Below are 18,816 nucleotides of genomic sequence, written 5' to 3'. Positions count from 1 at the left end.
TGTGACCCACCCCCCTTGCCAATTATATATACCAACTCAGAGATCGCACTACTGTGAGGAAAGAGCAAATTTCTCGATCGTCACTGTTTTGCGATCTCACAAAACACACATTGATGTCCGGTATTTTTGCTGTTTACAGTGCTTGACATTTTAATCTTTCGTTCCTTTAACAAGGACCCTAATTTTGCAACTAAATTTATGTCAATAATGTTTGTAAAGTATAATGTTTGGAACTAAAATTATGTCAATATGTCTGTTTTTAGTTATATAAATGCATGACCACCTTTGCCATATGTAATAATTTAATAATAAGATGTTTGTCATTTAAAAAAATAGAACTGAGGGTGTGATCTTTAAAAAAGGGAAAGAGCAAATTACACAGAAATAATGGAATTTTTGTTCTCAGTGCATACAAAACAATGTTCAAGTGGATGACTACAGCTTAATGGAAGGTAGGAAATGAGCAATTTTTGTAATGTTGGAGTGAATATTTAATGACTGTTGAAAACGAAGCATATTTGTATACTGCATGACAATAATGAAATGCCACTGGTTTATTTTCTTTTCTGTTAATCTACAGGCACCTATGACATTATGTCAATTATATTTAATAAGAGATATTTAAAAAGGGGTCTATATTAGAACATCGAAGTTTCAGGTCTTCGAATGTTCTAATATCGACACCTAGTAACTGAAAACCGGTAAGATCGAAAATTTAGAACATCGAATTTTTTCCTAGGGAAAGAATTTGCTGTTCAAAACACATACACACAACACAAACACACCAAACAAACAGCAATCCACACACATACACCTAAAATCTTACATCTAAAATTACACTAAACTGTACATACACCACTATCTACCCACTTACCTTAACCCAAACCCTAACCCTAAGGTCCATCACTATCGTACACACACCTCACCCGCGCCTTAACCCTAACTCACCTACCCAACCCTAACCCTCACGTCCAAACATTCGCACACTTACCTGACCCGCACCCTAACCCTAACTCACCTATCCAACCCTAACCCTCACGTCCACACAATCGCACACTTAACTGAACCAGACCGTAACTTTCCACCGGAGAGCTGAAAATAGCAAAGCGACAATAATGGACAACCGAATTCTTTCCCTAGGAAAGAATTTGGTTATCTAAAAATTCGCTATTTTCAGCTTTTAGTTACTAGGTGTCGATATTAGAACATTCGAAGACCTGACACTTCGATGTTCTAACATAGACCCTTAAAAAGAACATATGTAAGTATAATACAATATAAACTTATTATGTTATTATGTTACAATGGTGCTGGGAAAAGACAAGGCAGATTTTACACACAACAAGAATAATACTCTTGACATTTTGTTTATTAAAAAAAAAAAAAAACAGATCCAGTGATACTGGCAAACCATGCAAATATGAAAACTAAGCTTTGTAAGCAAGTAAAAGACTATTGTGACAAACACTAGCATTTCCCAGGATTTATTCTGAACAAAAGCTGTGTAAGGATTGGGTAGATCAAACTTTAAGTAAAATATTATTAGATTTGAATCAATGTAGTAAATAGCTTGAAAAGGATTAGGAAGGGGTATCTGTAAAAAGAACATAAATGTGGCCACTATGAAAGCAAATGCGATATGGAATAATAGTCACAACAGGTATCTAGAGGGCTTAAACAAGTAAGGAATTTACAAAAACGAAAAAGGATAAGTGGACATAAGTTGAAGAGCAGCTGTAAAAAAGTTCCAGTATCTATGCAAAAGTACTTAGAAAATATAAATGCACACAGAATAATGGTTTTAAACCAGCTATATCTGACAATAACCCTAAAGCAACAAAATTACTGGTTCAACATTTGCTGCTACGAAAAGTTGCAAAGATAAGTAAAATTAGGAATTATGAAAATGATAGGGTAGAAGTGGATCCAGGAAAAAATTATGACAGCACACTATACATACAAGATATGGATGTTCAGGGTAACATGCAAGAAATGGCAACATATTTGAGATAGTTACAACTTCGTCCAGAACTAGAAAGAAGGGTATCAAAATCAAAAATGAAGGAAGCTGAAATTAAAGAAGAAATGAGAAACCAGAATGCAGGGAAAATAGCAACGAAAGTGTGGAAATATGGAATAGAAGATAATATACGTCTGGCTAATACCTTTAAATAATATTATTCTATATGGGGATGTCCCCTTAACTTGAAAAGAGACATTAGCAGAAGTTATACCAAAAGAGGGTAAAGATCCTCTGAATCCAGGATCACAGAGACCCATTTTGATTCTGAATCATGACTACAAATTGTTTATGAGGATTTTATCCAAAAGAATGCCAGCAATATTGCCAGGAATAACAGATCAAGATCATTGTTGGTTTATACAAGTTAGGCAAAGTTTTGATAACATTAAGAGGACTCTTATGACTCAAAAGGGTACATCGAACAATAATAATGCTAATGTTAATAGTTTTGGATCCTGAAAAACTGCTTCAAAGAGTGAGTTGGAAATTTATTAAAGATCTTTTGAGGCAATTTGGTTTCCATAAAAATGGACAACATTATTACTTAATATCTACAGAGGAGCTCATGCTATTGTGAAATATGATGGTGAGCAGTCTAAAGTATTTAATCTTATAAAAGGAACTAGACAGGGGTGTCCACTTTCACCATTACTACTTCCTTTGTATGTAGAACCATTAGCCAAAGACAAAAGAAAATCAAATATGACAGGATACAAATGCAAAAAAAGCCCTTTTTGTGTTTGTGGATGACATGACATTATCTTTGCAATCCAGAACATGACATAAATATATTTGATAAAATAAAATATTTTACTAGTATAGTAAGATATAAAGTCAATGAAACAAAAACAAAGTCCATAGTAATGAAATATACTCCAACACATGACTTGATACAGAACTTGCATTCCTGTGAGGTCATGACAACATTAGATGCTTGGGAATTTGGTCGAAGTTGAGCAAACAGCAAAAGAAATGTGGAAAGAAATTACTCTAAGACTGCATAAGACTGTAGATGTTGTTACTTATGGACATAACCGATTAAGATGATTTTGGGCCCTCTGGTTCTTTATGTAGATCAGGCTTATATGTATCAAATGAGACATCAGATATGGAAAAATACAAAAAAGAAAATTAAGGAGTTCATTTGGGATAACATAAGAGAAAGAGTACAATGGGAAAAAATTATTTTGACAAAGTATCAGGATGATTTGGGAATATCAAATTTGGAGGCATACTATATGGCCACACAGATTAGGCTAACATACTTAATTGAGGACTTAGAGTATATGCTGAAATTGATGGGCATGATAGGGATAGTGCATGTAAGGGCAACCAGATGAGCACATATGGAGTTTTGGGCATATTCAGAAAAGAATAAAATGCATTATGTTTAGTTTTATGTGCGTGTGTGTCTGTTTGTGTGATATATATATATATATATATACACTAATTACATCTTTACTTTAGTAAGAAAGACCTGGGAGAAAACGTAAAGAGCATTTGTAAACGAAGAAACAAAGGAACAAGAGTTTAGGAACAGCTGATAAAAAATGAGGTAGTAAAATGGGATGATGCCAGACAAACTTTTGGGTTACTGAACTCAAATTAAACTGCATATATAAGTCTAATGTTGCAGCTGAAGGAAGACTACATGCAGCCTGGATAGTAAATTTGTTAAGCCACAGATACTAGATAATGTAATTGAGGCCATAACAGAAAGAACAGACTGAAAAAGAGTAATAAGTAGAGCACATAAAATGTAACTCTAGTTAATAAAGTAGACTAGAATATAAGGTATGAAGTCACTGCTCAAACTGTTAAGATTTGTAATATAATGATAATAAAACATGATCACTAGTCAATTCTTAATCTCAAAATAGATTGTACATAGTTAACTCATCTGTTTGAGCATTTTTAAGGAGCAATGTATCAACCTGGAGAACAAGACTAGATGGAATAGTTGCTTGTGATATATGAAATTAGAGGCTTAACAGCGGGAAATTATTAAAAGTTAAATGGAAGCAAGCTGTGACTGTCTGACAAAAGCACACTAGGTTAGTATTACATAAAGATAAAAATAAGTACACCATACATGAGGAATGCACAATATGTAAAATGCTGACTTTTGTTGCATTTACAAGGGATGTCAGGGAGTCTGGAGAACCAACACATCTCAAAAGATATTTCCTGTTGTGCTATATTAACAAATAAAAAAATCATATATTTCTAAGTCACTAGAACAAGCATACTGCTTACAAACAAATGACAGAGAAGGGAAAGAAAAAAACATTACATTGACTCAGTTTATTTAGTCTGGAATTACCCCTGGCATCAACTTCTTGTATACTTTCCTCCATAACATTTTACAGTCTGATTTCCCATGTCATTGCTTTCTTTTGTAGCATTACTCGAAGCATTTTACACATATTTCCTATTGTCCATTCAGTCACTGATGGATTCAGAATCAGCCACCACATGGTCATCTCCCTGATGGATACAGAGGGATTTTCATGTTTTTTTTTGGTAATTCATACCCACCTCTTCTTGAGTTGTCAAGGCAGGGCCTATAGCACGGACATTTGGAGTGTGGTTCAGGTAAGTGGCTGTACTAAAATCCTATACACTAAAAAGAAACACAAGTCAACCAGTGAGAAACATAAAGATAAAGAATAGCTGTGTAAAATCTTACCATAACCATAGATGTCCTTCTCTTCTATGTTGCAGTATTCTTTACCTATGAGTTGTACTCCACCCTATGACCATATGTCCGGCCAGTATACAAAAGCTTCAAGCTACTGCCAGTACATAGGACGTTGCATGTCTGCTTTGACAAAGTCAGCCATAAAAGGACGTCCACGCATACTATTCTCAAAACTAGAATGCCCCCATGAGGAACAAAGTCCTAAAGAAAACAATAAGTCATCCAGGGAAGAGACACGATACACTGGGAAGGGGGGGGGGGCAGAATCCTGCAGCATAGAACAGAAGGACATCTATGGTTATGGTAAGAGTTTATACTGCTATTCTATACCCTTTTATTCAATGTTGCTGTATTCTTTACATATGGGAGAGTGCCATAGCTTAAATGGGATCTAGGGAGGTGGAAGGAACAGAAGAAGGCTGCAAGGAAGAAGTCTACATAAACCCATGGAGAACAGTCCTTGCAAACCCTGTTCTGGACCTAGAAATAGAATCCAACTTGTAATGTTTAGTAAATGTGTGCACAGAAGACAAAGTAGCAGCCTCCAAAATGGAATTAGTATCCAGACCCTTAAAGAAAACCCCTGAGGAAACCACAGATCTAGCTGGATGGGCTCCGACAGAAGAAGCAAAAGACTTACCATAGAAGTCATAGCAAAAGGCAATAGCTTTAGAAATCCAAGAAGAAAAAGTCTGTTTTTAAATGGGTAAACTCAGAGCCCTGGGATGAAAGGACACAGAAAGCTGATCTGACTTTCTAATAGCTTTAGTCTTGTCTAAGTAAAATCTAAGTTGCCTGTGTACATCTAATGTATGCAAAATTCTTTCACTAGAGGACTGAAGAGAAGGGAAGAAAGTAGGCAGTTGGACAGACTGATTAATAGACAAGTCATTCACTACCCTGGGCATGAAAGAAGAATTAGTTTGCATGGAAACTCTGCCTTTGTGGAAAACCAAAAAAGGTGGAGATATCATCAAGGACTGTGATTCGGAGACTCTCCTAGTAAAAGTCAAGGCAACTATGAGCACAGTTTTCCAAGTGCAAAACTTCAGTTAAGCAGAACTTGTGGGCTCAAAGGGAGGCAGAGTCAGTTTTGCCAGGATATAATTAAGATCCCAAGGGGGGAAACTGTTTTCCTTGGGGGCTTAATATGTAGGACGCCTTTAAGAAAAAGCTTGACTTCCAATCTGAAAATTAAAGGATGGCAGGCAAGCAGAAAGAGCAGAACAGTGGACTTTCACAGAAGAATATGATAAGCCACTTTTTAGAAGCTCACACAGGTAGGAAAGCAAAACAGGAATGTCCACAGTAAATGGATCTTGATTTCTTTTAAGACACCAGATAAAAAAAATCTTTTCCATTTTGAAATATAAGACTTTCTTGTAATGGGTTTCCTGGCCTCCTGCAAAACTTTAAGCATGTCCAGAGAATAAAGGTGCCTGAAAGGGATCAAAAGTTGATCACCCACAGGGTCAGTTATAATGCTGACAGATGTGGATGAAGTAAGGATCCCTTGTCCTGTGTGAGTGGATCCATCCGGTGAGGCAACTTGTGGTGATGGTCCTTGGCTAACTGCAGAAAAAGAGGGAGCCAATGCTGTCTTGGCCAAAAAGGAGTCACCAACAAGATTTTCAGTTTGTCCTGCTGAATCTTCAGCATGACTTTCTGTATGAGAGGGAAGGGGGGAATGCATAAAGAAACATCCTCTTCCATGAGAAAGAAAGAGTGTCTACCTTCCAAGCCAGAGGATGCGGGGTCCTGGAACAAAAGAGAGGAAGTTGTCTGTTCTGAGGGGTGGCAAACAGATCCAGAAGTGGAGCACCCCACCAATGAATCAAGTCCAAGAACACATTCCTGTGAAGCATCCATTCGTGGGATTGTGTCATGGTCCTAGTTAATGCATCTGCCACAACATTTTGAACCAGGTGGAAGATAAACAGCATGAAGAGTGACCTTGTACTGAATGGCTAGCTCCCATGCCTTCATTGCAAGCCTACACAGAAGGCAAGATTTGGTACCCCCTGTTTATGTACCACAGGACAGTGGTGCTGGTTGTAAGGATTTTCAGAGGACCTGTTTGAAAAAAAGGGTGGAAAATTTGTAAAGCTAAGAGCAGAGCCATCATTTCCCTGAAGTTGATGTGATCTCTCTTCTGAGATGGAGACCACAGACTCTGAACTTTCCTGGAAGTAAAGGTCAGCCCCCAGCCCATGTATGAAGCAACTGTAAAGAGTTGTTGAGATGGCTGGGGCAAAAGAACAGGAAGACCTGGATTCAAAGAAAACCGCTGAATCCACCAAAGGAGCTCTGCTTTCAGCATGGAAGAAGTGGAATCTTATCATCTAGTGGATGAACATGCTGGGACCAAGTAGCCTTTAGAAACCACTGAAATTTTTTCACGTGGAGTTTTTGCAAAGGGCAGCATGGGAATTGTGGAAGCCACGAATCTTAGGAGTCTCAGAAACTCCCTGGTTGAGATGGCTTGAAGAGTCAGGAGGGTCTCTAACAAGTAAATGAGAAATAGAGCCTTGTCTTTTGGTAGAAAGACCATCATCAGGTCTGTCCTGAACCTGTACCCCAAGAAAATGTGATCCTGAGATGGAGTCAAACTGTATTTTCTGAAATTGATGGTGAAGCCTAGGCTTTGAAGGAGATTAATGGCCTTCTTTAGATTTAGAGACAAGAGATTGGAGTTGTCTGCTAGGAAACGATGGCTGTCCAGGTAGGGATAAACCTGAATACTCTGGGACCCTCAGGAATGCAATGTCAGGAGTGAGGCACTTTTTGAGCACCCTTGGAGCAGTGGAAAGACCAAAAGGCAAGGCAGAAAATTGAATGCGCAAAGAACCCACCGAGAAACGTAAACATTTCCTGTATAGAGGACTGACGGGGATATGCAGGTAGGCATGTTTGAGATCCAGAGAAAACATGAATGCCTGAGGTGAAATGAGAGGAAAAGTGTCTGCAGAGACAGCATTTGGAAAGAAGAAACCTACAGGAAAGTGTTTAAGTGGGAAAGATCTAGAACTGGTCTCCAAGGACCATCTTTTCTTGGGACCAGAAACATTTTTGAGTATAAACCCTTGCCTCTCTGATCTCAAGGAACAGGCTGTATGGTGCCCCGAGATCTCAGTTGAGAAAGAAGGTCTGGAAAAAGCTACATCTGACTGGAGGGGACTGTAGAATACCCACAAAAGGGGGAGATTCTTCCAAGTCATGAAGTAACCTTTTTGGATAATGGACAAAATCCAGGTGTCCTCAGTGATCCTTGTCCAAGCTAGAAAAGAAAGAGAAAGATGGAGAAAGAGGGGTACGACTTGGACGAAAACTTGATAGTCACAGTGAACTGGGTCTGGCCTGAAAGAAATGCTGAGAAGAGGGCACTGAAGAAGATGATTTTGACTGAGATGGTCATCTGGAAGACTTCTTAGACTTAAAAGAAGAAGAAACTGAACATGCTGGTCACCTAACAAAAGATGTTTTGACAGGAAAGTTTCTATGAAATTTAGGGACCTGTGAAACAAAGAGGTGTTTAAGGTCTTGGAGTTCCCTTCCTTTTTCTTGCAGATCCTTAAATACATATTCAGTCAATGATCCAAAAAGAGCAGTCTTGTCCAAAGGAGCATCTAGTAACTTGGCCTTAATGTCGTCGGGTAATGACTGAAGTCTCAACCATGAATGCCTCCTAAGCACAGAGACAGAAGGAGCAGCAGCACTAGATCATGCCTCAACAGCATCACAGCTGCACTTACTTGAATGCCTAGCAACCTGAGAGGAAGCAGCTAAAAGAGACATGACCTGTGTTTTAAACTCAGATTCTGGCAAGGAAGATAAGGCTTGAGAAAGCAAAGCTAAGGAGTACCTAGACATATGCATCTGGTAATTATTAGTTCTTATAGCTGAAGTGGAAGAATGGCCTTCTTCTCTTTATCAGATGGAAGACGCTTGGCAGAAGGGGATAACTGGGAAGACTTATCTGAAGTTGAGAAGACCACTGCTGGATCTGCAGAGGGGCACTTGTAGAGAAACTCAGAATCATCAGGAACCTTACAGAACCTGTCAGGCCTCTTAGAGATTTTGGTGTTTTAGAGGAAGAAGCAAATGTGTCCAAGAAAGCAGAAATAATTGGAGGAACTGCAGAGGGTGAGGGAACCTGCATCTGAAGGAGGTCATAGCCCCTCTTCTGTTCTTCAGAAATCTAAGTACAATCCCATTTGAAAAACACCCTAATCATATTAATGGTTTGACCTCCTCAGGAGATGCATATTCTAAAAGTGAAGCAAGTTGGGTGGAATATGCCAAAAAAATCATCATCAGAAGAGGAGCCTACAGAAACAGAATCAGGTACCTGAGACACAGCAGCCTGAACTGGGGAGGAAGAGAAAGATGGCAGAGGAGAAGTAGGTTTCAAGGCCATCAAGGCCTTAACAAGACCCGGAGAAAAAGCTTCCCAATCTTACTGAGAAGTAGAAGGAATGCTAGGGTGCTTAGTTTTTTGCTTCTTCTTAACATGTCTTTCTGGACAAAGAACAGGAACCCGACGCAGGCCTAACAGCAGATGAAGACAGATCCATAGTCGCAGTATCAATGTCATGGACATCGACGGACTCCACCAACACAATGAGCCATGGTTCCCCCATGTCACCCAAAAAGGACATCTACAAAGCTTCAGGCATGCTGGAATCCATTCCCTTTCCACAGAGGGACATGCCGAAGCAAATCCAACCTCCGACCATACCAATGGGACCTCACCGACCTCAAGGGGTACATTAGAGACAGAAGAGGATTCAGGTTTCAGCTTACTCACCTTCCTCTTCAAACTCGGCTCAAATGAAGGACCCGCAGCACCTTCCATAATGTCTTTAAGACAGATGTTTGAGCCTCAGATTCTCCAGATACAGATTTAGATTCAGAGCCGAAAGATGACTATGCAAGGTTTTAGGCACAAAGACCTGACAGACAGAACAGGGTAAGTGAAAATAACTAGGCCCTAAACAGAAAAGACAGATCTCGTGGCTATCTTTATGTGGAATCTGCTTTCCACACCTACACTTGCCCTTCCTGGATGACATGAACAAAATAAATGGCAGTAACAAGAAATAAAATCCCCAACAGGGCACTTATCTGAGCTGGCAGCAACAAACAAACGAAATCCGAATGCAGACCAAACGTAGGAGTCAAATTTCCAAACGGCAGCAGAAAAGTTCTGAGGATGGTATGTGCGGGTATCCTTTTATGGCTAGTCAAAGCAGACGTGCGACATCCCATGTACTTGCAGTAGCTTGAAGCTTTTGCATACTGGCCAGACATCGGGTTGTAAGGCAGAATGTAACCCATATGTAAAGAATACTGCAACACTGAATAGAAGAACATACACAAAACTACAAAAACAAGAAAACGTGTTTAAAATGTTTAGAGCTTTTGTCCCTAATTACACTGAGAATTATTTTAGTTTTTCCAAAAATGCTATATACTGCTTTATAGGACTGACATGTTTTCCAAAGAGCAGTTTATCTACTGTGTACCAATCCTGTCTTCCAACACTTGTGCTCAGTAGAATGGGCAAGCCAAATATAGCCATTCACTCACATTCCTACCAGCCAACTTCTTCGGCACTAAGGATCGCTAACCAAAGCATGGGCTCCTGAAATGCAATCAGTACTCCAGCCCTCTGCAGCATGAAGCTAGTTATTGCTTCTGTGAAAACCTCATGACATTCTCTCTGCACCTCCAAAACTGACAATATTTAGTTAAACATGATGCGTTTTTTTTCTGTTTTTAAAGATCCTCACCTTCAAGATGACCAAGCCTTTAACACTTTAATGTCTCACTTCAATTTTTAAATTATTGCATTCAATTTCCATGGGTGGTTTGATAAAAATTCCTTTCTACAGATACTGAAATATATACAAAGTTTGCACATTTTTCATTCTCATGTTCCAATTTTCTAAACAAACCTACAGATCAAGCCTAAGGTGCTGTTAACTTGATGGAATTTAGTGCCCACACATTTAAATGAAACTGAAAACTAACCTGTTCTGAAATGTGTACACCATAAAATTCTGCAATTACTTAATGATGTGCATCCACTGTTTAGATTATGTAAGATTATTAAAATATTGCCTTACATATTAAACTGATTTACTGATTCTGTAGGGAAGGACTTTGTACAGGGCAGATTGCCCCCATTCCTCTCAGCTGTCATGTCTGTCCCAGTGAAAATGCACATTTCTGGACTGTCAGCCTTATTTTTGTCTTCTTGCATCACAACTAAATCATCAGAAGGCAGAAGACCAGAATCTAGATAAAAAATCATATTAATACATATGTTAAATACAGAGTATAAACTGTTGAGGTAAAATAACACAAAACATATTGGCCAATATTATTATACAGCAGCGTATCGCCTTATTACTTTTTAAATTACATATGCTTTAATAACCATGGAAGTCACCAGACTCTCATATTTTGAGCTCATACCCTCATAGTACTTGACCCTACATCTCTCCAAAACAAGTGAAGACTATTATGCATCGTATCAACTATTTCTCACATAATCTATAAAGTATATTGTATTTCAAATGAATAAACTCATACAGCTCTGTTTGTAGGTGTTAGTTCAAATAGTTATAGACAACTTTTATGGTCCATAACATATAGTCTTCTAAGAGGAGCTCAGGATAAAATATACTCAAGTTGAGTAAAGGCTCTCTTGGAAAAGCAAAAAGCCTTTGCTTCCCTCCTCAATTTCCATCTCATTTGAAAAGAGCAGTTATCCTAAAGAGCCTTTTAAACCTTGCTCGAGTAATACAGTTCCACTCAAAATGAGACTAAACTTATCTCCACTTAACTGCAAGAGGAAACAAATGGAATGAGGAAGTGAAAAGGGACCAAAGAGTTTGAAATAAGGCGAAAGGTAGAGACTAGACAAAATTCCACCTATGATCCTAAAAGACATTGATGGCATTCTGGTAGAACCTGTGAAGCAGATGTTTAACAGAGAGGCTCATTGGATGCAAGGCAAGCAGGTATGATTGTCGCTATAAACTTGCATCAAGAAGTAGCCCATCCAACTGCAAGTCTGTGAATGTGACTTCAGTAGTGGGTAAACAGGTAGAACTGGTCCTGAATTCAAGACCTGTAGGATTCCTTGAACAGAATGCACTATTCAATGAAATACTGCATGAGTTTACGACATACAGATCCACACAGAATGTAGGCAGAGGTGTGCCCAGTGATGTGATTTTTTTTTGTTTGTTTTATTTTGCATTTTATTGAACCAAAAACATTTTACAATATACCTACTTGAATGTTTGGAATACCACAACCTTTCTGTTAAGCTAATATATTTTTTCATGTAAAATCTTGTATTACAAGCCTGTATTAACAGTACCATGACAAAGTTAAGACTGCAACATTTTAACATAGAATAAAACACATTAAAAAGGAAATAACAGATCATAAATAGTGTTAATATTTACAGCAAAATGGAAAGTAAATACATAACAAAACAATACTGAGATACAGGTCATCAACACACAAAACAGGGCAAATTTATATTTTATTTGAAATGAAATCATACAGCAGTCAGCCAAACAGTTCACTCCCTTATAAACTGATGAGTTGGGAGAGGGTGCCTCATCCAGTCCCCCTGTAATAATAAAAAAATACATGGCCAAAGGGTAATCAGAGCTATCACAAAAATGTAATACATCTATAGCCTTTCCTAAAGGATATCACTGTAGGCAAGCCAGAACAGCCACTTATTAACAAACTGCCTCCTCCTTTGTATCATCAGTATCTCCACAACAAAGTAAAACTCTTGCATTAAAATAAACTCTCCTAAATTTGATTCATAAAACACTCTCTTTTGCTACGAACAAAAAAAAAAAAAAAAAAAATATATATATATATATATATATATATATATATATATATATATATAAAGATTAGATCCCTAGACAGGAAAATTGTCCAAAAGCCAGGATGAATAGGTAAAGTATTCAGGATTTTTTTATGAGAGACTCTTACAAAATGCTAAGAATAGGAGAAGACTGGAAGACTCAATATAATAACTTTTAGAGGGAGTGAATTTGAAGGAGTTAATACAGGAAGAAAATTGGGAGCTACAACAAAAAAAAAAGATCAGAAATAGAGGCACAACTGAAAATGCAGGCAGGGGTGAAGTCACCTGGGGACATGGACTTCCAAAAGAGATATGGAAGGAAATATAAGAGGAGATGGTAATAGAATGGCATCAGATGGGATCCTGGAAGGGAAGGATATAAGTGAGTTGTAGAAAATGACAGTAATTTCAGTCATACCAAACGAAGGGAAAGACCTAATTAATCCACGCTCATATAGACCAACTGCGGTTCTCAATCATGATCATAAAACCTTTACATTAATAACAGCAGGAAGAATAACTAAAATACTACCAAGGATAATAAGTTTAAATCAATGTGGTTTTGTTAAGGGAAGGCAAATTGTGACAATATTCTATTAGTAAACATCAGTAAGCAGAGGAAAAATGAATACCACTGATAAGGATGGGGCTTGATGCAAAAAATGTGTTTGGTAGGATACATTGGGCTTATTTATGGGAAATCCTGGAAAATGGGTTTTCCACAGGAAGTAATAGTACTGATTCAGAAATGACACTGGGAGTTAAAAGCAAGAATTAAAGTGAAACAGAGCAATAGCAGAGTTTATATTACAGGGGGGAACCAAACAATTGGCTAAGCTTCTGGTGTCATTCTAAGGGGATCCAGTATCTGTCTGCCTGGGATGACATGATCGACAAGCCATGATGTTGTGCCAGAGATGGCCAGCACCTGTCGTCCCTGGGATTCCGGATATTGGCTAAGGCTCTAGCCACCCCTATAGTGCCTTTTTAAGGCAAGGTTCAAATGACAAATTCACCACCCTAACAGGTACAGGCAAGAAGAATCTGAGGGTATTGCTACTCAATGCTAGAAGTCTAAACCTCAAAATGCACTCTCTCAAGGCACTCCTTAAAATGGAGAACATCGACATCTGTGCAGTGTTAGAGACCTGGTTCAAGGCTCCAGAGAGTACCCCTGCATTACCAGGCTATAATTCATACCACACCTTTCGGCCACCTAACCTGGACCGAAACACTAAAGGCGGTGGCGTGTCCATATTCATTAAGGATATCCACACCTCCAGGCTAGTTGCTCAGCATAATGCATCCGAAATTATCTAAGTGCAACTAACTCTGGGCAAGACCGCAATCCAAATTGTAGCATGCTACAGGTCCCCCACCATGCCCCAGGATTCCCACTCCTCATTTCTTAATGCACTGGAAAATATTAGAGTACAACCTAACACCCTAATAATGGGTGATTTCAACTACCCTACCATTAACTGGGAAAACTACTCATGTACCAACTCTTGAGCTCAACGTTTTCTGTAATTCATAAATTCCAATGCCATGGATCAATTTATCCACACCCCCACCAGGGGCAGCAATATCCTAGACCTGGTTATTACCAACATGGGCAACCGGTGCTCCACACCAGAGGTCAATTCCTTGTTGGTCAGATCAGACCACAAGCTAATTCACCCTAGACATCCACATCCCTCCCCCACCCCCCATTAGGGAAACCACAGTAAAAAATTTCTCCAAAGCCAACTTCACGATTCTTAAGACAGAAGTAGCAAACTTCACGACACCCATGCTGACGGACAATAGAGGTATGACTGCTGAATCCTACACAAATGCACTTTATAAGCACTTACACGAGTGCATGGATCGTGCAATCCCTAACAGAACCAAGATGCTATCCTCCAAAAAAAGGAAGCCAATCTGCTGGTCCCCTGCCATAAACAAACTCTACAACAGAAGAAAGAAACTGCTGCAAAAAAGAATAAAATCCCATGATTGGAGGAACTCCGTGGTCAGCCTCAGTAAGAAGCTGAGATCCCTCATAAAATCCTCCAAAGCTAGTTATGAAAACAAAATCACCACTGACTCTAAAGACAACCACAAAGCATTCTATAGCTATGTCAAGAATCTCAATGGCAACACTCAGATCTGCTCCGAGTTACAGCACAATGGCACTAAACATACAGAACCAACTGATATTGCCAACATCCTGGCAGATAGGTTCAGTGCTAACTTTACCCCTCTGTCATCCCCTAAAGGGCCCATCTCTATAACAGAAGAATGCAAAGTTCCTGTAATCACGGCTGCACAGGTAAAAAACACACTATCCAAAGCCAAGAACACAGCATCCATAGGACCTGATGACATCCCAGGCTGTGTTCTACATGAACTACAGAACGAACTGGCACCCCACCTAAGTACCATGTTCAATCATAGCCTCACCTCAGGCTATGTGCCCACTGAATGGCGCACAGCAACAGTTATCCCACTCCACAAAGGGGGAGCCACCACAGACCCCGGAAACTACTGCCCCATTAGCCTAACGAGCCTGGTCTGTAAGGCTATGGAGCGTATCATCATGGAACTTATAAACAATAACATTGGTAATCTCCAAACTCAGGACCCCACCCAGTTCGGGTTTGTAAAAGGCAGATCATGTCTCCTAAACCTGACAGACTTCTTTGAAGCAGTCACCAAAGCCGTAGATGAGGATAAGGTGGTTCACACAGCCTATCTAGATCTCGCCAAGGCTTTCGACACCATCCCCCACTCTGGAATTATAGATAAACTCACTAAACTAGGTATAAATCCCTATGTCACAAGATGGGTTGCCAACTGGCTCACTGACAAAACCCACACTGTGAAAGTAGCAGACTCCAAATCCAACTTCAGACCAGTGACAAGTGGAGTACCACAGAGTTCAGTCCTGGGTCCTCTCCTGTTTGGTATCTACTTCTCTGAAGTACAGGCCAACACAGAAGGTCTTTATTAACGGTTCGCAGATGACTGCAAACTAGGAGCCATAATCAAAACTCCAAAAGATGTGGACATCCTACAAAAGGGCCTCGCTGAGACAGATGCCTGGTGTCAAAGCCATGGCCTCAAGCTCAATGCCAAAAAGTGCATTGTCATCCCTTTTGATAAAAACTCAGTACCCATGAACTACCACAGAGGTGATAGTCTACTTAACACCGAAAGTATGATAACAGACCTTGGGACACAGGTGGACAGTAGTCTCTCCTTTGATAATCACATCGCCACAGTAGTCAGGAAATCCTTCTATGTGGCACACCTCATCAAAAAAGGTTTCTCATCCAGGAAAAAAGAGGTCATTGTTCCCCTCTACTCGTCACTCAATAGACCCATTATAGAGTACAATGCCCCTTTTGGTATGTACCTCACAAGACATCTACAACAACTGGAAAGGCCACAGAAATACCTCACAAAGAGGATTACCGGCCTCAAAGAGATGCCCTATGCAGACCGTCTCAAAAAACTGCAGCTTTACTCCGTTGCATATCGCCTACTCAGAGGCGATCTCTGCCTAACACACAAAGCTATATCAAACCCAGAGCTTTTAGACATGCTCCACTTAAAGAAATCCAATCCCTACGAGCTACATGCTCTAGGGACCTAGACCTCGTCACCACAATAAACAGAAAATGCTGGAGGGATAGATTCCTGTTCCAGAGACTTCCCATACTATGGAACAAACTACCTATCTATATCAAACAAAGCTCCTCATTAGCACTCTTCAAGAAAAATCTTGATGATTGGATGGGAGATAGGAAATTCACCCCGGGGATTACTTCTGTGGCTCTGCTTGACAGTGGCACAGGAAAATAATTTTCTTGGGTGGCGAAAGCCAGGGTACATTTGGCTAAGCTTATATAGGCCCTAGGGCCAATAGCCTAGTACCTACCTATGAACCTATAAGGGATGGCAGGGTGAAAAAAAGAATATAAATTAGTAAGGTTCACAGACAATGTGACCATATTTCCGATAGAACCCAATAAGGATATGACTAATTTACTAGAGTTACTGACACGGTTTAATCAGGTAGCAGGGTACAAAAATAAATACAAATAAAATAAAAACAATTTGTGTTTATTATGCCCCAACCTATCAGCAGGTACAGGAATTCTCCAGTCTTTGCAGATACTACAAGATGAAGGATTTAGGGCTTTTGATAACTAAACGGTCAGGAGACTCTCCCAAGGAAACATGGAAAGAAATTAGGGGAAGAATCAGGTACAAGTGCAAAATATGGGGAATGATACAAATAGAAACGGATACAAGAGTCCAAACAGGAGAAATGTTTATACTACTACTAGTAATCCTGTATATAGGGCAATCCTTTGTGTATAAAGCAGGGAAAGAAGAAAGTACAGTTGTGTAAGTTGAACTTACTATAACAGTAAATGTTCGAATGATCACAGCTGAAGTAGCCTTAGCTATATGGGGTTATATCCCGCAAGGGTATAACAGCTGACCAGCATCCAAACCTTCAGAGCAGTTTCCATGTGCCCAAACTGTAAAGCAGCTCAACCTAAGCAGACTAAAATCAAATTTGGGTGCAAAGCTCTTCAGAGTTTTCCTGCCAGCACAGACAAGGAGGCTGAAGACTGAAAGGGCAATGCTAGTAACAATAAATATAAATGTACACACCCTGACATAAAAGAACACAACAAAAAACAAGGAGGGATGGAGGGAGTGGCTACTGCAATAGTGATCATTTGAACATCTACTGTCATGGTAAGTTCAACTTACACAACTGTACTATGTTCATCAAACTGACTGCTGTAGTAGCCTTATCTATATGGGTAGATTATCTTAGCTAACTACATTTGGGAGGTGGAAGGAAGAGAGTCCAGGAGCCCCTACAGAATGGTCCTAACAAAGCTTTATCTGGACCTAGACAAGGGGTCAAGCTTATAGTGCTTTGTAAAAGTATGTGCAGAGGACCAAGTAGCTACTTCTAGCATCCAACCCTTTCTAAAAAGCCATAGATTAGACCAAAGCCTTGGTAGAGTGGGCCTTGACCCCGCCTGGAATAATAGTGTTATGTTAAAGTACAATAAAAAGGTAATATCCTTAAACAACCATTTGGAAATAGTCTGTTTTGACATAGCTTGTCACTTCTTCTTACATTCACAAGAAAAGAACAATTGATCCAAAGATATGAAAGACTTAGTTTTGTCAAGATAGTACTTGAGTAGTCTGTACACATCCATGGTAAGGAGCATCATTTCTCTCTCATTTTTAGGTTTGGGGAAAGAAAACAGGGAGATGGATAGTTAATCTTAAAATATGCTTGGATACCACTTTCGGCATAAAAGAAGGATTAGTTTTCAAAGAAACCTTGTCCCTATGGAAAATGAGATAGGGATGACTCATCATAACAGTTTGCAACTCAGATACCGTTCTTGAAGAGTTCAGGGCAATCAGTAAAGCCATTTTCCATGTTAAGAACCTCAGGTCAGTCAGATTAATTGGTTCAGTTGTAGCAAGTGTTATCTTCTCTTAACACAAAATGAAGATCCAAAGGAGGAGCCACTGGTTTTCTTGGAGGCCTCATGTAAAATCCCTTTCAAAAACATTTTTACACAAAGCTGCAATGAAAGAGGAGAATTCATGGACAGGCATGTTGAAATGACTGATAAATGAACCTTGATAAGGAATAAGAAAGGCCATATAATAGTAAGTCACACAAATATTATAAAACTAGAGAACAACTAGCCCTGAATGGGTGCTGGTTATGTTGTTGTCACCAACTAGAAAACCTTTTCCATTTGCTAATATATGACTTTATAGCAGCAGTCTTTTGCTTCCATTAGTACCTGCTACACATCCTCAGTAAACAGGTGCCTAAAAGGAATTAATACCTTAACATTCAGGCAGTTAGTTAAAGAGGACTGAAGCTGGAGTGTATCGAACACCTCTGTTCTTATGTGAGTAGATTCAGTCTGTAAGAAAGCTTGTGGTAATTGCCCCAAGCCCTTTTCAAAAGAAGGGAGAACCATGGCTGCCTGGGCCAGAAGGTATTCACTCCAATAAGCTTGGGGGAATTTCTTCGGAATCTTCAGAAGTACCATGGATAGGAGTGGAAGGGGATGGAAAAGCATACAGGAACATTTCTATCCAAGAAAAAGAAAAAGCATCCATCTTCTAGGCCTTTTTGCA

The 18,816-nt window shown here is 39.4% G+C and overlaps 1 protein-coding gene across 2 annotated transcripts in view; it reads right to left on the bottom strand.

Annotated features, from left to right (window-relative positions):
• Positions 1 to 18,816, bottom strand: part of PASK (PAS domain containing serine/threonine kinase) — a 1,620,160-nt gene that overhangs the window by 924,385 nt on the left and 676,959 nt on the right. For both annotated transcript variants that reach the window (XM_044056691.1, XM_044056692.1), the window contains exon 10: positions 10,853 to 11,024. In XM_044056691.1, coding sequence (XP_043912626.1) covers positions 10,853 to 11,024 — 172 coding nt within the window. The remainder of the gene's footprint in view (positions 1 to 10,852; positions 11,025 to 18,816) is intronic.

This window comes from Protopterus annectens, chromosome 14.part0 (genome assembly GCF_019279795.1).
Source record: "Protopterus annectens isolate FY-2018-M chromosome 14.part0, PAN1.0, whole genome shotgun sequence".
In the NCBI taxonomy this organism is placed as follows: Eukaryota; Metazoa; Chordata; order Ceratodontiformes; family Protopteridae; genus Protopterus; species Protopterus annectens.
This window is presented reverse-complemented; position numbering and strand designations above follow the sequence as displayed.